We start from the raw sequence: 24,097 nt of genomic DNA, 5'->3' as shown, positions 1-24,097 counted from the left end.
GAGGAGCTGAGTTTGGATCTCTGGTACCCATGTAAATAAGAGTGGAGGCCTGGCAAGGTGGCACACGCCTTTCATTCCAGCACATGTGAGGCAGAGGCAGGTGGATCTCTGAGTTTCACACCAGCCTGGTCTCTGTAGGAAGTTCTGTCTCAAGAGGAAAACATTCAGCCTTGGCCTTTGGCATACACATGGTTGAGTTCATTCATGTTCACATGCATGCATACATACAAATGATCTTCAGGGCATTATGAAAAAGTTAATGATCCTGTATGTGTGTAGTAGGAGGACATACAGATGAAAGTACTGCAGAGTATTGAAGGTAAAATGTTCAGAGAAGGGGTATGTGTGCTCATATGTCTACATGCCCTTTGGAAGTGTGTTGAAGCCCGTGAGTTGCTCCTCAGAATAACGCATCAGCTCTTAGGCTGTAGAGAAGCTGCTGACACTGCACAGGAATGGCTGGCACACCCTAACTAGAAATCACTGGCGATGGTCTCCATTTGTTTTCCTCTCTATGTGTATCTTTTGTTTGTTGCATTTGGTTTTTCGGGACAGGTTTTCCTTTGTAGCCTTTTAGATCTTACTCTGTGGACCAAACTGGTCTTGAAGTCATAGCAGTCTGTCTGCTCTGCCTCCCAAGTGACGGAATTAAAGGCGTGCGCCACCCCAGCTCTGTGTGTATTTTTTATTGGCCCATTTACAGCTGTCATCTGTGTTTCATTCTCAGTGTCTTTATCCCACGGGCATTCTCTTACATACCATTTCAGTCAAGTATATTGCCACAACTGGTAAAGTTAACACTGAAACAATACTGCTAATGTACAGCCCATAGAATAGTGTCTTTAAGTATGTAAAAGTACAGTTCACAAAAGAATATAGAAATAAAATGCTCAGAATAGTAAAATAGTAACGTGTCTTTCTTGTGCAGGAAGATCCAGTGGAATGTCTAGTGATTGTCAGAGTTGTGCAGCAGTGACAATACATGCCATTTTAAATACCTTTAACAACCGTGTTGTGGTCATAGACATTGCTCATATTACCATGTATACTGCTGATAGTTGATACTTTTATTAATTTATCTTTACATGGTACTGAGGATAGAACTTGCATGTTAGAGAGGTATTCTACCCACTAAGCCTCTGATTGTTATACTAAAAAAATAGAGATTAATGAAAATATGTAATTTCTTCCCAACCAAATTTAGGGTCTCTCTGATTTTGTTCACTGACATAAGGGCTCTATATTCGAGAGCTCTGATTTATAGCCAGTCAGACCTCCTGAAAAATTTAGGTTTTTTTTTTTTATATGATTACCAAAGTCTGTTCTCTCAATGTATACTATAGATGGACGTTTCTGTCCCTTCTGGTCCCACAACCATTTAGTCCCAAATAAACATACAGAGTCTTATATTAATTATAAACTGTTTGGCCTGTTGCTCAGGCTCATTACTAACTAGCTCTTACAATTTAAAGTAACCCATAATTCTACTTGAAATGGCACACTTAATGAAAGAAACCAGACATTAAGGGGTAAATAAAGTCGACACTAGCAGTTGAATAGAGTAGACACTCTTTACCTGGAACGGTACAAGTGAAGTTAGCGCGAGAGAACATAGATGTAGCAGTGGGGCTGAGGGCAGCGAGTCTCGAGTACTGTGAGCTTGGGGAGTGTAATGATGGAACAGCTTTGTAAGTATAAAAACTATTGGATCATAGACTTCAAAAGGGTAGATTTTGTGGTTTATGGATTACAGCTTCCAACATTAAATCTAAAATTATAACTAAAAATATGCATGTGCATATTTTCCTTTGTGGTGTTAGAGATTGAACACCTTGCCTTGCCATACCGGGCAAGTGCTCTGCCACTGTGATACACCTGGCTTATCTGTTTGTTTTACCAATACCTAGTCTATTGCTTTTGCATCACAGGTCAGCTTTTAGGTAGAGGCAGTTTGTCAGTGCAAATGCTTTTTAATTGCTCAGATTTCTACATGGTGGTCAGAGCAGTTGCACTACAAGGAAGATGCTGGTAAAAATAACTTACTAAGAATCTAACACAGGGCTGGAGAGATGGCTCAGATGTTAAGAGTAATGGCTGCTCTTCTAGAGGCCTTGAGTTCAGTTCCCTGCAACCATATGGTGTCTCACCACCTTGTGTAATAAAATCTGCTGTCCTCTTCTGGCGTACAGGCATACATGCAGGCAGAACACTGTATACATAATAAACAAATAAATATTAAAAGAAATAAAAAGGTAAAACAGAGCCAGGCCTGAGGACATGAACCTTGTATTCCCAACTACTCTGGAGGCTGTGGCAGGAGGATTCTAGTTCAAGGCCTGGGCTACTGAGTGAGTCAGAGGCTATCCTGGGCAACTTAGTGCACCTCTGTCTCAAAGTAAAGTAAAAACAGAGTTTGTGTATATATTAGTTACTTTTTTGTTGCTGTGATAAAACACCAGGATGAAGACAACTTATAAAACTGAACATTTAATTGGCTTGTGGTTCCAGAGGGTTAGCGTCCACGATGCCATATGAATGGCAGCAGGACGTCTGAGAGCTCATACATCTCAAACTTCAGGCAGCCCACCCTCAGCAACACGCCTCCCTTTCCAATAGGCCAAACCTCCTAATCCTCAAATAGTTCCAGCTGGGGACCAAGTATTCAAACACGAGCTTATGGGGGTATTCTCATTCAGACAACCACAGTGTGTTTGGGTGTGCAGTAAATACTTGAAGTGATTGCTCTTTATTCATGGAACGTTATTTCTACTTTATAAACCAGAGAACTGGTCATTTTTTCACTTTTAAATTGAGATAACATATTGACTAATATATAATTTCTTAGTAGGGACTTTATACAATATAATAAATGTGCATTTTTGAGCACAGTGTGATTTTACTACTATATACAATGTTTAATGCTCAGATCAGAGTAATTGGCATATTTGTTACTAAAACATTTATATATATTTAGGGAGTATTTAAATTCTTTTTCTGGCTATTTCAAAATATTTGTTGTTACCCATAGCTATCCTTCTGCTCTGCAGAACAGTGCCACTGCCCCTGTCCTGTGGGGCCTGTGCCTGGCGGCTGCCTCTCCAGCCCCTGCCTCATTCTGTTGATACTCCCTCTTTTACTTTTCTGCTTGTTCCTGTTCTTATCTAGTGACATATTGCAGTTTGACTCAACCTTACAAGGTTTCTCTGTGTAGCTTTGGAGCCTGTCCTGGGACTCACTCTGTAAACCAGGCTGGCCTCTAACTCACAGAGATTCGCCTGTCTCTGCCTCTCGAGTGCTGGGATTAATTAAAGGTGTGTGCCATCATCACGCAGCGAGTTTGATTCATCTTACGAGTAGTTTTTCACTAGTGGTACTTCAATGTTGAGTCTGGTCTTTACTGTTGAGTCATGTGCCCATGAAGAGGCTGGTGTGACTGGAGCAGAGGAGGTTAGGTTGGTCTTGGGCTCAGGGTGGCACTTTGCAGGTGCAGCTTACCGGCACAGCAGCATGGGCTTGCTCTCCTGGAGTCCTGAGCATCCTCTTCCAGTGACGTAGTGTCCTGTGAGAGTCACTCAGCTGCTGCTGTCTCACATGTGTGTGCTGTGAGGATTAGGACAGCAGTGCGGCTCTCGACTGAATTACTAACGATTGTACCTCCTTACAGACAGATCCGGTGGAGTACGTGGAGAACATGTGTGAGAACATGCAGCTGTACCCACTGCAGGACTTCCTCACCGGAGACCAGCTTCTGTTCCAGTACAAGCCAGACGTAAGGAGCAGTCCTGTTTAGAACTTGCTTTAGGAAGGAGGAGAGTGCAAAACTGTAGAGTGTAAGAACTGAGAGAATAGAGAGAATGTGCTAAGTTTAGTCAGAATCTTTGTTCAAACAGAAGACTAATGAGTGATTTCTCATGACTGGTACACAAGACCGTCTTTTCTGTTTTTTTGGAAACAGTCCCATGTATCCTAGGCTGGCCTCACACTTGTTTTGTGATGAAGGTGACCTTGAACTCCTGATCCTTCTGCTTCTCCCAGGCGCGTCACCATGCCAAGTTCATGTGGGAGCTGAGCGGCTGTCAGACCCAGGGCCTCTTGCATGCTAGGCAAGCACTCATATGATGAGCTACATCCCCAACCCCATTTGTTCATCTTTTTATATAAAGGATGAAAATCAAAAATTATTATACAACATTTATAAATTTTCGAGTGCTGAGACACTTAAAATAGTTAAGGCAGTTTCTAAGATTTATGTAGTTTGGTTCAGTGCATTCTTTTTTTTAAAAAATTCCCTAACCTACTTGTAATTGGAAACTCAGGACAATTAATTTAGCTGGGTGTGGTGGCACATGCCTTTAATCCCAGCACTTGGGAGGCAGAGGCAGACAGATTTCTGTGAGTTCGAGGCCAGCCTGGTTGGTCTACAGACTAAGTTCCAGGACAGCCACCAAAGCTACAGAGAAACCCTGTCCCAAATTAAAAAGCAAAGGAAAAGGAAAAAAAAAAAAAGAAAAAAGAAAGAAATTACTTACAGACTGGATCTGATGGCACAAGCCTATAATTATAACTGTTTGGGAGGCTGGGCTGGAGGATCTCAAGCTCAAGTCTGCCTGAGCTGCAGGTTAAGATCCTGATTCAAAATAAAAGGTTGAAAAATGCTTTGGGATGTATCTCAGTGGAGGAGAGTTTGCCTAGCATGCTTGCACAAGGTTCTAGGTTTAATCTCCAGGGCTACAAGGAATTAAAGACTTACATATAATACTGTTTGCAAGTGAGCAACAGTTGGTTAGCCATGACTCCACTCCTGGGGAACAAGTCAGCTTCTTTCTACAGGGTAGCTTTTGTCAACCTGGGGTAGTTTGCCCTCAGTGAGTATTTGACAGTGTCTGGAGATATTTTGTTTGGGACAGTTAGAGATGGGGGATAGGGTACTCCTAGAACCTACCTGAGACTTATGAACTATCTTAAAATGCAGAAGGTAGGACCCAGCAATAAAGAGTTTTCTGGCCCAAGATAATAGCATATGTTAAACACTGCTTCCTGCCACCTAGAGATAGCACAGGAAATGGCAGACCTGCTTCTTTGTTGCTAGTCCCATCAGAGTGTGAGGGTCCAGATAGCAGCGTGAGAAGCACCATAAGGACACAACACTTGGTGTTTGTCAATTTTTTCTCAATAGAAGTAAAAATAAAGCTTTTGAAATAGTAATAACCTTAAAGAGGTTTATAAATTAGGAGGTTTATGAATTAGAAACAGTTCACCGACATCAAGACACTAGGGTAACAACTGCTTTCTTTAACAGGAGTGTATTCACTTAAATTGTCACTGTTTTTTCCCCTTCCCTTCTCTCATGTCACTGTTCCCTTTGTTAGGTCATTGCTGAAGCCCTTAATAAGCTAGTTCCTCAGAAGGCAAACCTCGTTCTTCTGTCTGGTGCTAACGAGGGAAAGTGTGACCTCAAAGAGAAGTGGTTTGGGACTCAGTATAGCATAGAAGGTAAGAGACTGTGATGTTCCTCCTTTAGTTACATATATCTAACTCAGTTGGGATTTTTTAAAAAAGATTTTTTGTGCAATCATATATATATGTGGATACCTGAGGAAATGAGAAAGTGTCAGAACCCATGGAACTGAAGTTATTGGCAGCTGTGACCTGCTCTGTGGGTGCAGAGCAGCAGGTACTCTTAACTGCTGAGCCATCTTTCCAGCCCCATTAGCTGGGAATATTAACTTGATGATTTTTATAGAGACAAAAAATGTATATGTGTGAACCTGGAAACAACCTAAATGCCCCTCAACCGAAGAATGGGTAAGGAAAATGTGGTACATTTACACAGTGGAATACTACACAGCAGAAAAAATGACAGTTTGAATTTTGCAGGCAAATGGATGGAGCTAGAAAACATTATTTTGAGTGAGGTAACCCAGAGCTAGAAAGACAAATATCATATGTACTCACTCATAAGTGCCTTTCAGAGATAAAGCAAAGAAAACCAGCCTGCAAATCACAATCCCAGAGAACCTACACAACAATGAGGACTCTAAAGAGACATACATGAATCAAATCTACATGGGAAGTAGAAAGTAGAAAAAGACAAGATCTCCTGAGTAAATTGGGAACATGGGGACCTTGGGGAGGATTGAAGTGGGGAGGGGAGCAAAGAAAAATGTAGAGCTCAATAAATATCAATAAAAAAGAAAAGAGAAGAAAAATCTGTCTCTGTTATTATAGACAAAATGGAGAACTTCTTCAAAGAGGCAGGAGGNGATTGAAGTGGGGAGGGGAGCAAAGAAAAATGTAGAGCTCAATAAATATCAATAAAAAATGTATATATAATTTAATTTTTATTATTTTTTAGACAGGGTCTCACTTTGTAGCCTTGACTAACCTTAGACTCATTGTATAGACCAGGATTACTGTCTTTTCCTCTTCTCTTCTCTTCTCTTCTCTTCTCTTCTCTTCTCTTCTCTTCTCTTCTCTTCTCTTCTCTTTTCTTTCCTTCTCTTTTCTTTTTAAAACAGAGTCTCTCTACATAGCCCTGGCTATTATGTAAAACCAGGATGGCCTCAGACTCACAGAGACCTGTTGCCCTGCCTCGGAGTGCTGCAATTGTAGGTGTGCTACCCTACCAGGCTCAGGGTGGCGGCCTTAAGGGTTCTCATGTCTGCACTATTCTTAGCATTATCTTCTAACTTCCCATAATAGCTCATTCACCGTCCTTTCACCGTCTTCTGACAGACGTGGTCTGTTCTGCCACAGCAGTCCCCACTCCTGGCTCCATGGTTAGGGTTTCTGTTGCTGTGATAGAACATCATGACCAAAAGCAATTCAGGAAGGAAAGCGCTTATTTCTTCTTAGAACTCTCAGGTCCCTCTCCATCACCACGAAGTCAGAGCAGGAATTTGAGTGGGAACCTGGGACCAGAACTGAAACAGAGATCACAGAGGAGGGCTGCTTATTGGCTTGCTCAGCCTGCTTTCTTAGAGCACCCAGGGCCACCTGCCAGACAGGGGTGATAGCATCCATAATGAGCTGGGCCTTCCCATATCAACCACCAATCAAGAAAATATCCTGCAGACCTTCCCGTAGGCAGATATGGATGGAGGCATTTTCTCAGTTAAGATTCCCTCTTCCTAGACATGTCTAGGTTCATGCCAAGTTGACAAAAACCAACCAGGATACTGGCCTTAAACTGACAGAGATCTGCCTTCCTCTGCTGCCTGAATGCAGGGATTAAAGGAGTATACCACTATGCCTGGCAAAAGTATAAGTTTTTAAAACTTTATTTGGGAATGAAACTTACTTACCCTTAGTGAGCAATTCTTTTCTGCTTTATTTATATTTTTGAATTAGTGAAAATAGCCTACTTATTCGACCATTTGGTAGGTAGATTTTTATTTTTTATTCATTGTTATTTATTGATAGTACTTATTGTTTTGGAGGGAAAGTCTTGTTATGTAGTTCTGACTAGCCTGGAACACAGAACCCTCCCGCCTGCAGCTCCAAGTGCACAGCAGCCCTTGCTTTCATCTTGTTTTGGAACAATGGTTCTCAGCCTGTGGGTCGTGACCCTATTAGGGGTTGGATGATCTTTTCATGGGGCCTCTTTAGACGATCTGTAAACATAGATATTTACATTATAATTCATAACAGTAGCAAAATTAATTATGTACTATCAATGAAAATCATTTTATTGTTGAGGGGTCACCACAACATTGAAGAACTCTATTAAAAGGGTTGCAGCATTAGGAAGGTTGAGAAACGCTGTTTTAGAGAAACGTTTCTCTGGACATTTCTAGGCGTCACTGCCTAGCTCCTGCTGTACGCAAACTATTCAGAGAGAGAGAGAGAGAGAGAGGAGAGGAGAGAGGAGAGAACATTTGTCAGACTTCCATGTGTGTCACCTGGGGATCCAGAATAGATTCTGACTGCATGTGGTACATAAATTTATAATCCAGTACCCAGGAACTCAAGCAGGAGGAGCTCCAGTTAGAGCACAGTGCAGGCTGTGGAATGAGAATGTCTTCAGAAATGAAGAGGAAGGGGGGAGGTACAGGAAGAAAGATTGACTCTGAACCAGAGATTCTGGGTAGACCTGAGTTCTGCATTCGGAATGCTATTGTAGATGATGGCGGTGCTGGGTCCTGCTTTGACTGTGAGTGTCTAGGTTTTGTAGCTATGCCCGAGGAGAAATGTAGTGGTAGAGGCCAGTTGACGGCCGCCTTGTTAAGAGAATTCTGGGCATTGCATTATTTGTTGGATCTGTTTGTTTTTTCTCTGTACAGATATTGAACACTCTTGGGCTGAACGGTGGAAGAATAATTTTGACTTAAATCCAGATCTTCATCTTCCAGCTGAAAACAAGTACATAGGTCAGTAAAAGAGTCATCATCGTGTGTGTTGATCCACGTGGTGGTAAGACACAGCTGTGGAGTGTATCAGTGAACCCATATTTTAGGATATCAGCAGTATTCTGGGATGGGAGTTGCCATTTTCTTCGTTTTTTTTTTTTTTTCTTTTCTTTTGTTTTTCCTCCACTGGAAAGTGGAGAAAAAACAAATTTAGAAATGCAAAGTGACTTATCCAAGTCAGAGGAACTTGACTCCTAATAGTCACAGCTGCTCCTGTCCCAGGAAGAGACTGTTAAAAGGCTGTGAGATCAGGTCCAGCTTAGCAAGAGAAAGAGCTTGCCGCTGGGTCTGACCTGAGTTCCATCCCTGGAGTCCATCTGGTGGCAGGAGAGAACTAGCTCCTGCAAGTTGTCCCTGTCCCCCACCTGCCCTCCCCACTGAGCAAATGTATTAAAGAGAAGATGAACCAGGAAGTCCACATAATGGGCTTGAGTTGCTGAAAACTTATGGTCTATGCAAAAGGGAAATAGGCAAATGTTTAATTGTACATAGAAATGGTGTTATTTCAAAACACTTGGTTCTAAATAGACATGTATCTGCAGACCTATCTATTAGCTTGCATTGGCAAATAGATTTCTAAGTTTCAGTGAGAAAATTAAAAACTGGAGGTTTTACCGATGTTGGTGACTGTAGTTTACTCAGGACACCTCCCTTCCCAGCAGTCCATTCACCGTCCACATCCACCAGATGAGACAGTCCTCACATCCGTGTCCTTGTACCATACAAATCACAAGGTCAATGAGCCAGACTGATACACACATACTTTACAGTATTATTCAGTCATGTAAAGAGGAAGTATTGATACATATTACAGTGTGATGAATCTTTAACATGCTACATCAGGGGCTAGAGAGCCAGCTTAATGGTCAAGAGCTTCTGCTGCTTTTGCAGAGGAACTGGGTTCAGTTTCCAGCCCCCACATGGCATGAGTTACAGATGGTTGTGAGTGACCATGTGGTGCTGCGAACTGAACCCTAATCGTCTGGAAGAACAGCCAGTGCTCTTAACCATCTCTCTGGCCCCATCAGTGCGTCTTTTGTTCTCCATTTTCTTTAACTATCTCTTATCGCTTACCTAATTAACATGTTAATAAGCAGTCTGTCATTAATTTGAAATGACAAGATAAGCTTTATTTGAGCAGAACTGTTTGGTAATCTTTCCTTTTTGAAGAATATGTTCATTCAAAATTGAGTTATACAAGTACCCTGACCCAAGGACCGCACTCTCCTAGTTAGCAATTGCTTGAGAAAAGGAATAAACTGAATGTACTGTTGGGAATTAGACAGTTTCAGTTTTCATCTAATGTAAGGTCAAGTGGACATTGTATTCCAGTATTTGAAAAAAATGGTCACTCTTTTGTTCTTGTTGCTAGCCACGGACTTTACATTGAAGGCTTTTGATTGCCCTGAAACGGAATACCCCGCAAAAATTGTGAATACTCCGCAAGGTTGCCTATGGTATAAGAAGGACAACAAATTCAAAATCCCCAAAGGTGAGCTCTGCCCTCTAAAGGAGGGAAGTCTTTCTCCTGTGTAGCAACCTCTCTGTTCCTGTTGCTGTCTCCTTCCCCACTACTTTTTCTTTGAAGCCCCTTTTTACACCTAGAAATTAATATGTGCTCCTGCTTCTAGGCGTGTGTATAGACACTCTGCTTTCCAGGAAAGAGAAACTCAGCTCTGGGGCTGGTGAGACAGCTCTGCAGCTAACACCCCATACCAAGCCTGTGCTCTGGGTTTTGATCCCCAGGACCTGCATGGCAGGAGGAGAGAACCACCTTCTAAGAATTGTCCCCTGACCTACACACAACTTAAAGAATCAAGTCTAGACAGAAATTGTTTTTAAGTATTTATTCTTTCAGAACAATGAAATTAGAACGAGATATTTGACCTTCTTAAAGGATTGATTATATTATTTGAAAATTATGTTTAAAACAGATGGAAAGATATGAGGAAAATTATGCCTAGATACAGTAGAAAGCCTAATCTAAACTTGTCACGGGAACTCTTCCCCAACTGCTTATCTCTGCCCTTTACTCCTAGCATGTAAAGCATGTGTAGTTTGGGGCTAAACAGATTCTTTAAATTCTGTATCTTTTGGGTGGTGACCCCAACTGTGTTGTTCTTGTGTGTGGCAGCTTGGAGTCATAGTGTGAGGCTGCCATCTGATGAGTGTCCTGAACCTAGACACGCCCCCCCTTTCACCCTTCCTCCCCACGCCTCCCTTCTCCAAAACTCCACTCAATATGTCCAGACTGACCTCCAGATGCCAACCCCACTTCGTCCCCAGGCTTGGGAATCTGAGGCTGCACCAATGTTTGCCTTGAGTGACTTGTTAGAAATAGTGATTGCCTTTTAGTCAGCTTCTTTAGAAGACGGCTCTCGTTCTGACTTCTATGAATATTGAGTTACTTGACTAATGTTCCTAACATGTATACTTCTATAAATATTTTTGCCTATCTGAAGTTACTGGTAAATATGGTTATTTATAGACCTTTCTATATGTTTGATATTCCCATAGGTTAAAGTGTGCCTTCTATGATACTTTATTTGGAATGGTAAAAAATTCCCTTTAAAAGCTTTAGGAATAAACATAAAGTATGAAGGGATAAAAGAGAATAAACATGTAATGAAGCTTTAAGGATTAGTAGTTTATTTAGATTTTAAAAGCCACATTAGGAGAAAATAGGTGTTAAAATATTTGAGGCCTCTACCATCTGTATTTTATCCGTGGTCTTTTTCTTCCAGCCTATATACGTTTCCATCTGATCTCACCTTTGATACAGAAGTCTGCAGCAAAGTAAGTGTTTGGGTTTTTGTTGTTATTTTTTTCCTCAAAAAAGAATAAAAAGTCTAAACTGTGCTGGCTAGTTTTATGTCAACTTCCAGAAGCCTGACCTTGCTTTTAGAAGACCTGTGGGAAGCCTGAGGTACATTTTCTTGATTAACTGTTGATGTCAATGGTGCCGTCTTTGGGCTGATGATCTATAAGAAATTGGGCTGAGCAAGCCATGGGAAGGAAGCCATCAAGGCATAAACAGCACCTTCCATGGCCTCTACATCAGCTCCTGCCTCCAGGTTCCTTCCCTGCGTGAGTTCCTGCCCTGACTTCCGTTGATGATGGACTGTGATGTGGAAATTTAGCAAAATAAACCCTTTCCTTCCCAGTTGCTTTTGGTCATGGTGTTCATCACAGCAGTGATGACCCTGACTGGAGAGTTGGTCCAGGAGTGGAGTACTGCTGTGACAGATGGAGGACCGTATTTGGGGAGGACGGTGGGAGGACTCTGGGCTGGAGAAGCCCTGGAGTGTTGGAACTGGGGGAATGAGACCAGTGCAGACGATGAAGCCTGGCTTATGAAGTTTCAAATGGAAGCAAAGACTGTGGGGCCTTTGGTGTGACATTGTGAATTAAGAATCTGTGGTGAGTGGTCAGCTGAAGCTGAAGAATCAGCTGTGACTAAGAAGAAAGAGATCAGCACCGTGGTGGCAGACTCTTCTGGGAAGTGTTTCCTCGGAGCCAGCACACTGACTTCTTAAACCATTGGAAAACAGTTTTATTTCAGTTTTTGTTTTCTGTGCTCTAAACAAGGCAGAATAATAACTGTAAGCAAATCACAGAATTACTGGGTTGGGAAAGGTCCTAAAATTAAGCCCTCACTGTAAACTAGGAATGGAGTCATCCAGGGACTGGCTTCCTGTCTCCAGAGAAGGCTGACTGCGTTTCTGTTGAGCTAGTACCGAAAGACTTGCAGAGTTTTAAGTTTTATTATAAACTGTATGTGTTTGTATGTGTCTAGGGATGGGGTGTGGTGGGGGTGCTGCTGCTGCTGGTGGGAATGGGTACAGGTTCCAGAAAAGGGCACTGGGTCCTTTCGAGCTGGGAGCATAAGCAGTTGTGAATTATGTGTTGTGGGTGCTGGGAACTGAACTCAGGTCCTCAGCAAGAGCTTCTAACTGCTGAGCCACCTCTCCAGCCCCAACCTCCAGACTTTTAATTATACCTTGTTCTTTATAAATTATTCATGAATAATTCATTTGTGAAATTGTTCATAAACATTCATTATACCTGGGTTGGGAAAGGCCCTTACTGTACTTTCCAGACTTTTAATTATACTTTGTTGTTTACAAATTATTTTTACATATAAATTATTATGATTTGTCCTTTACAAATTATTTTATTTACAACTTCCAGACTTTTAACTATACATATTATTCGTAAATAATTTATTTATGAAACTATTCATATATTTTCATTTATATAGACAGCTGCACTGTGGGAGATCAGAGGGCCCAAAAAGTGAGTTATAGGAAAGGCTCAGAAAATGTTAGTGAATTTCTTTTTTTTTGTTTTTAGTTTGAGACTAAGAGTTTTTCTGTGTAGCCCTGGCTGTCATAGAACTCTTTCTGTAGACCAGCCTTGAACTCACAGAGATCTGCCTGCTCCTGCCTCCCAAGTGCTGGGATTAAAGGTGCATGCTGCCAACACCCGGCTGCATTTCTTTTCTTTGCCTCTTATTTATAAAATCAGCCCTAAAATAATAAGCATTATGCTATCTACCCCCACCTCCTCCATGTATTACTGTTTTCCATTTCCTCATATTTTAAATGTGTAAGTCTGAAACCCTAAGCCTGATTGGTAGCCAGGGTTGCTGGCTTTGAGTCTGGTTTATTCCCTCGCTGCGTGTGTATGTGCTGTCATTCTCTGTGTGTGTGACGTGAAAAGATTGGGACAACTACTGAAGGCCTGTGACGTTAGGCTTCCTTCAGACCCCAGGGGCTGTATGTTCTAGAGCAGAGAATGAACGCCTTACTAAAGGTGAGGTTTCTCATAGAAAGAGGTCTGTGTATTCTTGTCTTTCCTACCAATTGATGATGCTAGTTCCACTTTGTCCTTTCCAGTGTTGTCCTCTTTGACATCTTCGTCAATATTCTTACCCACAACCTTGCTGAGCCAGCTTATGAAGCTGACGTGGCACAGCTGGAGTACAAACTGGTAGCTGGAGAGCACGGTCTCATTATTCGAGTGAAAGGATTCAACCACAAACTACCTGTAAGTAAATGAGTTCTGCTTTCTCTGAGGGAGCTTTGAAATCCCGTACTTATCTGTGTTGTCCCAAAGCACAGACCCGATGGGCAGTGCCACAGGTTTGCCTTGCATATGAACATACACAATAAGATTCCTGCCCTGGCTTCCCTCAATGACGGACTGTGATGTGGAAACCCTTTCCCCTGTCAAGCTGGTTTTGGTCAGTGTTTCATGGCAACAACAGAGACACAGACTAGAACAAGCCTATCCCTGAATCTGGGCTTAGTGACTGGCAATCTAGGGTTCTTCTGTCTCTGGGTGCCGTGGTGGGGTGGGACGCAGGTTCTCATGCTCTATGGCACACACTTTACTGACTGGGCCACCTCCCTGGGCCCAAGAGTTTTGTAAATATATATTTTACATATAAATATTTATATATATTGGGCTGGAGAGATGACTCAGAGGTTATGAGCACTGGTCCTGAGTTCAATTCCCAGCAAGCACTTGGTGGCTCATAATGATCTGTAATGTGATCTGGTGCCCTCTTCTGGCCTGCAGCCATACATACAGGCAGAACACCGTATACATAATAAATAAATAAATCTTGAAAAAGAATACTCTAATAAGATACATTAATGTATATTCCGGCAATACATAGGAAGGAATACACCTGTGCTTTAGGGCTGATCTTATTTTGGTTTGCTCTGTTTCTCTGAAGCCCACAGTGGCATTTAGGTTTGGTCTGAGGTAAATTCTCACAAAAGAGCAATAACAAACTTAAGGAAGGACGTTAATATTCTGGGAACTGTTCACATAAGGAAGGTAGCACAGGAAAGAACCTGGCAGAATCCAGCCCTGCACTGAGAAAACTCTGAAGTCTAATTCTTCCCTTTATAGCGTTGCTGCTGTCTGCCCACCAGGAGATGCTGTGGAGTGACTTACTTTTGCCCACCTTCAAATGTAGCGTTAAGATTCAAACAGATTGAATCCCAGAATGCAGTGGGTGTCATCTGGGAAACATGTTTAGAAAGCTGTTTAAAATACAAACCTTAGAAAATTGGTGCTCTCCAAGTTTTTGAGGTTTGTCTCACCTTAATACTTAAAAGCGATATATATTTATGTATAGAAAAATAAAGATTGATTTTATTTACAGGATATAGGTGTAAACTTCTTAAAAATTTTGAAAATTAAATATAACAACATTGTACAATAAATGATGCACCTTGGCTAAGTTCCTGAATGACAGAGCCGAAGCAGTTTTTAGAAATGATCAGAAACAAGTATTTGAGTTACAAATCGGGGAAAAAACAAAACAATGCCCAGGAAAAGGAAAACGTTTAAGTACTATCTAAAGAAAATTGTAAAACTTCACATTTCTGAATAAGAATTTTTTTTTTTGAGGCAGGGCCTCACTGTACGTCCCTGGCTGTCCTAAAACTGGCTCTGTAGACCAGGCTGGCCTTGAACTCAGAGGTCCCCTGTCTCTGCCTCTCAAGTGCTAGATTAAAGGTGTGCACCACCATGTCTGACTTGGATTAAAACTAATATTAAAAAGTTATCACTGCATCCAAAATTTATATGCAAATAAAATAACCTTCCAGTTGAAGGCACATTTTCAAGGTAGTTTGGAAGGAAGATGGTGGAAGCTGAAGACAAACTGCCTCAGCTTTGAGGAATGCAGCAGCCTTGGCCTGTGGGGACTGAGTCCCGAGCACTCCTCTCAGGTCCTGACTCCGTGCTAACTGAGAAAAGCCTTTCCTCCCTGGAGCGGAGTGTGCTTTCCGAGCTTTGCTGCTGAAAATGCCTTTTCTTTTAGCTGCTCTTCCAGCTCATCATTGACTACCTGGCTGAGTTCAGTTCCACACCCGCTGTCTTCACCATGATAACTGAGCAGCTGAAAAAGACCTACTTCAACATCCTCATCAAGCCGGAGACTCTGGCCAAGTAGGTGGACATGGGACATGACTAGAAATGGTTGGCTTCCAGGAGGAGGCGTATGGGTTGCTGAACCTTTTAACCTCCACTGTCAAGAAGAGTGCAGAAGGGATCTCCACAGCCTGAGCAAAAGCATAAACCCTCTGTGACAGGGATGCCTTGGCTGATTGTAACCTGCATGGCTATCTTTGTGTGAATCGGAAAAAGGTGCCTCGGGGTGCTCTGCATCATCTGACAAAAGAACTCCTGTGGGAAGGGCAGAAAAGGCTCTGTGAGGGGGCACAACCCTTGGTCCTTTGGCTTTAAGCCACTTGATGACTTCATGGCTTAGGCGTCTGTAAATGGTCATCCAACAGCCTGACCTTAAACATAGGCCCGCTTTTGTTTTATTAGTGAGAATGAAAAATTGAATCACAGATAGTAAGAACTCAAAAAATCCAATAGCTATCAGGGAGTCAGTTTGGAGATGGGGAGTGAAGTCAGTCAGTCATGAACTCGGGTCGCTTCAATCATAGACATTTTACTATAGCATTACAAATTAGTGACATTTCTAACAAAACAGAAATAATTAAAAATTTGTGTATTGAAAAAATTAGTACAATTAGTTAAATTTGACTTACTTAGCAACTTGTGTGAAATATTTCACTCTATAGCTGAGTCAGGAAGGTGCATTGTATTGGTGAATAAGCCCATTTAAAACTTTGTATGCAGTTTAATCTCTGCTCTGGCTATTTTGGCATTCATTTTCTCCGTCATGCTATGGTGGGAATCACCTGTCTTGAAACACTTCTACAGAATCTTGACCTAACCTTTTTCTTAAGATACCTTTCTTGCAACATTTGCTTTTACATGTCCTTTGTGCAGAGATGTGAGACTTTTGATCCTGGAATATTCCCGCTGGTCTATGATTGACAAGTACCGCGCTTTAATGGATGGCCTTTCCCTTGATTCTCTGCTGAACTTTGTCAAGGATTTTAAATCCCAGCTCTTTGTTGAGGGCCTGGTGCAAGGGAATGTCACCAGCACGGTGAGTGAGGTGCTCTTACAGTGGGCAGGACCTGTGAATTTCATTCTTCTCCCGAAAGGTTTGGTTGGGCCAGCATCACCAAATTCTGGTAGGAATTCCTGATCTGATGCCAGGCCAGGTCTTAAGCAAAAGACTGTTTATGACTTAGTGAAAGGGGTTTGTTATTATTTTGCTTTGGTTAAATTTGATTAAGATCACATGAGAAAACCATAATGTAGAGATTAAAATAGGAAGAGGAGAGTGATAAAATGTGTGCTGCACATACATGCACAGCCAGAATCTGCATGCAGGCTTGGCCAAGCTCAGTAGTGAAATTTTAAGTATCTAAGTAGTAAGATGGACAGAAAAGGTGGGATGGTAGTTTCCAGTGGACTGTGGGGCTGGAAGGGAGGCAGAAGAGAGGTGTTTAATGGGTATATAATTGATTTTCCAAGATAGAGATGTTTTGAAAATATGTCTCACAAGCATGACTATAGTTAATTGAATTGTGTGTGTATAAGATTATATATATATATATATTTCCAAGACAGGGTTTCTCTGTGTAGCCATAGCTAGCCTTGAACTCACAGAGATCTGCTTGCCTCTGCTTCCTGAGGATTAAAAATTGTTCTGGGATTAAGAAGTGTACACTTTGTTAAGTGACAAGCTTTGTTATATGAAAATGACGAAGCCTGAAAATAATGAAGTAAACGAAAAGTGCTTAGGAGCTACCTAGGGAGATGTCCAAACTCCCTGCCTGACTGGGGGAGGCAGAGTGGGAAAATGCTCCCTCTTAGATCTGTGGCTTCTATTCTTCCACTTCTTTCTGGTTTTCTCTCCCAAACCCCAAGCCAGCCTTGGTTTCTGTCCTGCCAACAGAAGGACTTCCCAAAGTCTCAGTAGCAAGAAAAGCAGGATAGCTGGTTGTCTAACACAGTGGGAGGGCCAGGCAGGAGTTTAGGCTGGAGACTTGATGTCATGAAGTAGCTGCAGGGGAAATTATTACAGAGTTGAGCATCTTATAGGCAGAAGAGAGTCTGAGGAGGAACAGAAGGGATGCAGTCAGTCAAGTGCTCTGTCAGCTGCTCAGACTTGTAAAATACAGCACTGGCCGCAGCATGGCCTAGCTCGATAAGCCAGTGTGAATACACTAGGCGGAGGGGCAGCGGGAGTCATTTAGCACTTGATAAACTTCTTGTCCAGCGATCAGGTGACAGGCTCTGCTTTCCTACTGCTGTCTGTCCTAAGTGCTGCAGAAATGGGAATTATGCTCTTTTATCTTTTAGGAGTCTATGGATTTCCTGAAATACGTTGTTGAGTAAGTATTGGATTTTTCCTGAGGTTTAGTGCTCTTCCCAGAAAGAGGCTGGAGCTCAGCTGTGCTCAGCTCTTAGACCCTCCCGGTGCTTGCTCTTCTTGGCCCTGATATAAACAGTTGAGAGGGGGTTGAGGGAGAGCAGTGTGCCCGTGTGACCTGCACTGACTCTTTCGCAGCAAGCTGAACTTCGTGCCCCTGGAGCAGGAGATGCCTGTGCAGTTCCAGGTGGTGCAGCTGCCCAGTGGCCACCATTTATGCAAAGTCAGAGCCCTGAATAAAGGTGATGCTAACTCGGAAGTCACTGTGTACTACCAGGTGAGTTGGCCCCACCACACAGCAGGTCTCCAGTACTTAGGCTGAGTTTCACCCTTTTGTTGTATTAAACTTGGGGGAGTTTGTGCAGTTAAAAACCGTCACTAATAATGTGCCTCCCTCTTGAAAAAAATCACACTGAGTATTGTTTTATTAATCAACGGGTAATGTAGAACACACAGTAAATGTGATGGAGCTGGGCGGTGGTGGCGCACGCCTTTAATCACCAAACTTGGAAGGCAAAGGTAGGAGGATCTCTGAGAGTTCGAGGCCAGCCTGGTCTACAGAGCTAGTTCCAGGACAGCTGTGACTGTTACACAGAGAAACCCTATTTTGAAAAACCAAGAAAAAAAAAGTGATAAAATTCCTACATAGTCCCTAACAGAATCCAAGCAGTGAGATCATTTTAAAGGACAGCTTGGAAAGAAATGAAATAAACCTAGCTAAGCAATCAGCATAGAACAAACTGGTTTTTGTGAGATGGTAAATCCAAGGCAGTTTGCTATTTTCTGTGACTCAGGTCTCCTTTATGTGTGTGTATTTTTTCTACAGTGGAGGGCTGGGGTTGGGTGTGGGTAGGCTGTAAAGGCTTCCCAGCAGACCCTACTCCACTGAGCCTGCTGCAGCATGGCCTTGTTTACTTTTTTTTTTTTACGGGGGGGGGGGGGCTGGGCATTGACGCGGATGGGTCGGGGGGGGCTGTGACACTGGGTGTGGAGGCTGTTTAGTTGAGGGTTTTGTTTTGTGGGGGGGGGTGGGGTTGTGGGTTGGGGTGGGGTTTGGGGGGGGGGGGGGGGGACTTTTTATTGTGTGGCTGATCATGGGCCCGTTGTATGTACATGTATATGTTTCAACAGGTGTATGTGGAAGTAGGTCAGCAGTCAACCTTGGGGATCATTCCTTAGGTGCCATTCCTCTAGCCCTTCCCTTAAGAACCCCGAGACAAGGACTGGCTTGGAGGACAGCAAACAGGCGAGCCTAGTGGCCAGTAAGCCCAAGGATTACAAGGACATGCCACCATGCCAAGAAGTTTTTCAGAATTATTTTAATTTTATGAGTATGGGTGTTTTGCCTGCACGTATGTCTGTGTACCACATGAGTGCCTGGTACCTGCAGAGGCCAGAAAAGGGTGTTGGATCCTTGGAACCGGAGTTAACCATGAGCCACCACTTGGGTGCAGGCAATTAATTCCAGCCCCAAACCCATCATCTTTTAAATGTGGACTCTGAGGATTGAACTCAAGTCCTGGTGCTCATAGGGCAAGCACTTAGCCTCTGAGCCATCTTGCCGTCATTCCTCCTCCTCCTCCCCACATCTTTTCTTATTTTGTCATTGTCCTGTTTGTCGGGTGCAAATTCCCCTTCTGATGCCCTGGCCGTCTCATACTAGCTGCTTCCATTAGGAAACTTTCCTTTCTCACAGAACACGAGTGGTCATGGATAGCCCCCTTAAAGGGAACAGAACTTCTTGGTGATTGTTAATCAGACTCCATCCTCTTCCTCTGGTGAAACAGGAAAGACAAGGAATGAGTCTGTGTAAGGAATCTGCAAGAGACCCTATGAGCAGCACCCTTGTTTTCTGAGTTAGCTTGCTGTTCTCCAGACTTCTCGGGTACTTCCACAGTACTTGGTTTGACTGCAGAAGCTACTTTTCAGTTTTCATGCATTTTGAGAAACAGATTGAGATCCTCCAATCACTCCACATTTCCTGCTGTCCTCCTTAGGGCTTTCCACTATGTACTCGATTTTATAGTGTATCCTGAGCCTTGCAGGCAGGACCTGTCAGGCTTAGTATTGTGGAAGTCTGCACCAGTGCCAACAATACAGGTGTTCTAGCACTATTCCTGTTCTTAGGTTCTCAGGCTAGTGGGAAGGCATAGTAAATAGGATTGTTGGGACAAGAAGCTAAGGAGTGAAACCCAAGAAAGTAGTTGCCAAGATCATTAAACCCTTCCTTGTAATCGTTAAGTCATTGCTTCTCTGATCAAGTTTTCCCTTCAGTCAGGTACCAGGAGTCTAAGAGAATACACTCTTATGGAGCTGCTTGTGGTAAGTTCATGAAGTGGTGTTCAGGAGTTCCTGGTCTACCTACCATGAGGCCAACCTTCATGCCTAAGGGATGTGGACCTGTGCTAGTCAGAAACTTGTAAATGGAAGGTCAGGTGGTCATTTATTCTCATCCAATATGAGCAGTCAGGGGCCTGGACCATTTAGAACTGTATGGAGGAGGATTTTGGAGATCATCACACCTTAGGGTGAGAAATAGCTGATGGGAAGTATGTTGAATTACAGATGCACATGGAAGAGCCCTGCTTTGACTTCCTTCGAACCAAGCAGACCCTTGGGTAAGTCTGCTGGCAAAAGCACTGAGAGCCTGGAACTCCTTGCAGAGCTTGCCAGTCTGCTTTGGCCCTCCCATACCTTACACTATAGTACCTCCATGTCAGTATTTCTGCAGTTCCTATGTTGGACTGTGATGGGGTTTTCAGTTCAGGCATCTGGATAGGCCAGAAAAGTGAGCTTGTACCCAGTTCAGCATCGGGGTGGGTACCTTCACCCCATGTTCATTGCCTCTCTGGACAGGAACCAGGTGACCACATGAACAACTCTAACTTCTCTGTCTGGCTTTAGGTACCACGTCTACCCAACATGTAGGAACACATCTGGGATTCTAGGATTCTCTGTAACTGTTGGGACTCAGGCAACCAAATACAAGTAAGAGAGTAAATGGGTACACTCCTGGTTTTCCAGATGTGAGGGTAGGGTGGGGCTCTACAGGTACATCCCTGAACATCCGTGCTATGTACAGCTGTGGTTATGCATGGTTTGCTTTTAGTTGGAAGGGGTGGGGTGGATAATGGACAGCCCATCTAGGACTAATCAGAGTTTACGGGTCCATAGGGTGTGGCTCAAACCCTACAGGTCACTCTGTAGGACTTAGGAATATGCTTGTTTTCAGAGAGAAAATGGATGTTAGACTGATGATGTGGTCATCACTGAATGCACAAAGCCCTGGCCCTGGGTTTGATTCCCAGTACTACATAAAGCCAGGCATAGCATAGCATCATCTTGTAGTCAAGGCCAGCCCCGGCTGCATGACTGTCTTAAACTGCAAAACCAGCAGATGGCTCTGCTGTCAGGAGCACTTGCGCTCTCGCTAGAGATGTCACTGCTGACAGGTCACAGCCCTGATCAAGCTCTGACATCACTCGAACGGTGGCTCACAAACTGTCTCTAACTCCAATTTCGGGGAACCTAATGTGTTCTTCTGACCGCTGTGGGTCCAGGTACACGTGAGCAAAACATCCACACACACACACTCAAGCTGAGGTGTAAGGCCGTGGCAGTTCCAGCTGTGTGTGAGCACTAGGTAATGAGGCTGGAGAGGAGAGGAACAGGATGTTCTCATTTTCTTTGCTCTCCTGCTTAGGGTGAAAACATTTAGCCTTTATGCGAATGAACCTGAATTACTTTGGCTTCTATTCAAATTCTTTCAGCTCTGAAACTGTTGACAAGAAGATAGAAGAATTTCTTTCCAGCTTCGAGGAGAAGATTGAGAACCTCACTGAAGATGCATTCAACACTCAGGTGACTGTTTTTGGTCTGTTCACGTCCCAATACATCTAACCAATGTCCCTTTAAAACCCAGCGTGCACGCATGCCACGCTGGCACGTCTGAATGGGTGTGATGTTGTGGCTGACAGGTCACAGCTCTAATCAAGCTGAAGGAGTGTGAGGACACCCACCTTGGGGAGGAGGTGGACAGGAACTGGAACGAAGTGGTGACGCAGCAGTATCTCTTTGACCGCCTTGCCCATGAGGTAACGAGTTCTCAGATTAGGGCAGCCCTGAGGACATTGAGTTTCGGGTTCAAACTGCAGATGTGGAGGAGGAACCTAGGCCACGGGGCCTGGTTGTCTTTCTCTTAAGTCTTTAGTTGTTAGAGTCCCTGTCATTTCTCTGTAAGATGCAAATCTTTACTCTGTTCGTGGACCAATTCAGCCAGAGAAGCTCCACTTTGAGGTTTATTATGAGACTTGATGAGGGTAACTTATGGGTTTCTACTAAAGAATATATAGAGTTTATATTTTTATGAACATGGAGTTCTAAAGGTCTTTTGGCAACTTCTAGCTGGAATTACCATCACAAAAGAGCTTTGGTCCTCTCATCCAGGTGACTGATAAGCACTGTACTTCAGTTGCTGAGTGTGAAGGGCCTGTGAGACACGAGCTGCAGTCCTCTGCTGATGTAGACAGCTGTTAGCAAGTGCAAAGACTGGTCCCTGAGGATCTCTGTCCTTTTGTGGAAGGGTGGGGGCAGACTGAGCAAGTTCCGGAAGATAAACTTAAGGTGCTGAGGAGTGGGGACAGAGGTCTGCCAAGGACAGCCAAGGACACCTGTTTCTTTCCTGTCCTCTCTGCAAGATTGAAGCACTGAAGTCTTTCTCAAAGTCAGACCTGGTCAGCTGGTTCAAGGCTCACAGAGGACCTGGAAGTAAAATGCTCAGTGTCCACGTGAGTACACTCAACCATTCGGAGTTGCTGGCAAATTTTTCACCCTAGTCTTCGGCTGCTTCCAGACACCTAGCTGGCAAACTTCTCACCCAGTCTTTGGCCTCTTCCAGGTTGTTGGATATGGGAAGTATGAACTGGAAGAAGATAGCACCCCTTTTGGTGAGGACTCCAATTCTCGTGAAGGGATGCAGCTGACCTACCTGCTACCCTCTCCTCTCCTGGCAGATTCTACCATCCCCATTACTGATATCAGGGCCTTCACATCAATGCTCAGCCTCTTCCCCTACCACAAAATAGTCAAATAAACTGCAGTCTCACTGGCCTGAAGCAGCGTGTATTTAAAGCCGTGTGTGAATTGTATGGAGTTACACTACTGCCTTAGGGCTTCACTGGATTTTGCGAATGGCAACCTAGGATTTGATTTACTTTTCTCTCCTCTGCAAGACTAACCCAGGGTTACTGCACTGGATGGCAATGCACTAGTAGCCAAGTGTGACCCAGACACTTACGTCAGCAGCTTGCCTGGCCTGTGTCCTCGGAGGAGGAGAACCCAGTTCCTGTGTGCCTACATGTAACTAATTTGTTATAGCACCAGACTGCCCTGTTTTGTTTTTTAATGTATTTTTAAATAAACATAGTTCTGTATTTCCCTTGAGATCAAGCCATCTCCCGTGGCTTTTTTGGGGTGGGGGAGGTGGAAATGGTGTGCTCCTCGAGCCCTGGAAGGCAGGAAGGTGTTTCAGGCTGAGCTCCCTGTGCTACAGAGGAGCAGGGCTGGAGTCCTGGGAGAAGCTCTGCCTCAGTCCCAGGTTGCCAAATTGGTTTCCAAGGTTAGTCATATAAACAATGAAAGAAACATATATTTAAAAAGTTTGGAAAATTATTTTATGAAGCCTTAAGAAGCACTGCAGATAATTGGACTAATCCAAGTTTAGATACAATCTAATAGTTCAATTTTAAAATAAAGGTTATAGGTGAACCATGAAATTTCCTAATACTTGACGTTCATACATTGCTCTGATGTTCTAAAAGGACTCTGCGGAAACAGTGTCTACAGGTGGTGGGCTTGTGGAAAAACTCAGGTGTATCTGCGTGTCATGTCTAGAACCCAAGATTATATGAACTAGGAGACAAAGATTTTATGCCTGAACAGCAGAATTAGAGGACAGGACACTAGGACCGGGGTCTCTCTGTAAATGCTTTTCAAAGCATGGGATCTGAAAAAGGAAGAGACTTCTTGTTTCAAAGCCTGAAGTTTTTCTCAGGACTGAAGTCAGAATTGTAACTGCACAGAGGAGAAAGGGAAGCGTTTCCACTTTAATTGTTCATCTGTGTCGTCAAGTCCAGTATCCCTGAGATAGGAACCACTGCAATAAGAAAGGAAGTGACAGGTTCTCCTGAAGGAAGATCGATTGTTGCTTAATTACGCCTACTGCCCTGGTCACCAGGTGTGAACTGAGTCGCCAGCCTAATGTTTCACAGCACCAAGACGCTTCAGTAATGGTTCGTCATAAACCCAGCACTCTCCATCTTCATGGAAGAGCTACAGAAGGAAGAGAGGACTCGGTTAGATAGTGCAC

General features: G+C 43.4%; 2 protein-coding genes across 11 annotated transcripts in view; one reads left to right on the top strand and one right to left on the bottom strand.

Moving 5' to 3' along the window:
* Nrdc (nardilysin convertase) overlaps positions 1–23,172 on the top strand; it is a 67,604-nt gene extending 44,432 nt beyond the window's left edge. For 2 of the 3 annotated variants that reach the window (XM_050136244.1, XM_050136246.1), the window contains 17 exons: positions 3,665–3,769; positions 5,370–5,493; positions 8,283–8,369; positions 9,781–9,900; positions 11,153–11,204; positions 13,307–13,457; positions 15,250–15,377; positions 16,233–16,395; positions 17,661–17,692; positions 17,869–18,007; positions 20,005–20,052; positions 20,296–20,348; positions 20,635–20,718; positions 21,501–21,591; positions 21,708–21,824; positions 22,428–22,517; positions 22,628–23,172. In XM_050136244.1, the coding sequence (XP_049992201.1) occupies positions 3,665–3,769; positions 5,370–5,493; positions 8,283–8,369; positions 9,781–9,900; positions 11,153–11,204; positions 13,307–13,457; positions 15,250–15,377; positions 16,233–16,395; positions 17,661–17,692; positions 17,869–18,007; positions 20,005–20,052; positions 20,296–20,348; positions 20,635–20,718; positions 21,501–21,591; positions 21,708–21,824; positions 22,428–22,517; positions 22,628–22,822 (1,779 nt within the window). In that variant the 3' untranslated portion in view covers positions 22,823–23,172. The other variant, XM_050136245.1, reaches the window with a different exon arrangement.
* A 207-nt stretch (positions 23,173–23,379) lies between these two features.
* Positions 23,380–24,097, bottom strand: part of Osbpl9 (oxysterol binding protein like 9) — a 122,551-nt gene continuing 121,833 nt past the window's right edge. For all 8 annotated transcript variants that reach the window (XM_050136247.1, XM_050136250.1, XM_050136251.1 and 5 more), the window contains one exon: positions 23,380–24,060. In XM_050136247.1, the coding sequence (XP_049992204.1) occupies positions 23,986–24,060 (75 nt within the window). In that variant the 3' untranslated portion in view covers positions 23,380–23,985. The remainder of the gene's footprint in view (positions 24,061–24,097) is intronic.

The sequence above is a fragment of the Alexandromys fortis genome, unplaced genomic scaffold (assembly GCF_014885135.2).
Source record: "Alexandromys fortis isolate MF-2015 unplaced genomic scaffold, M_Fortis_MF-2015_v1.1 scaffold_13, whole genome shotgun sequence".
Taxonomy (NCBI): Eukaryota; Metazoa; Chordata; class Mammalia; order Rodentia; family Cricetidae; genus Alexandromys; species Alexandromys fortis.
This window is presented reverse-complemented; position numbering and strand designations above follow the sequence as displayed.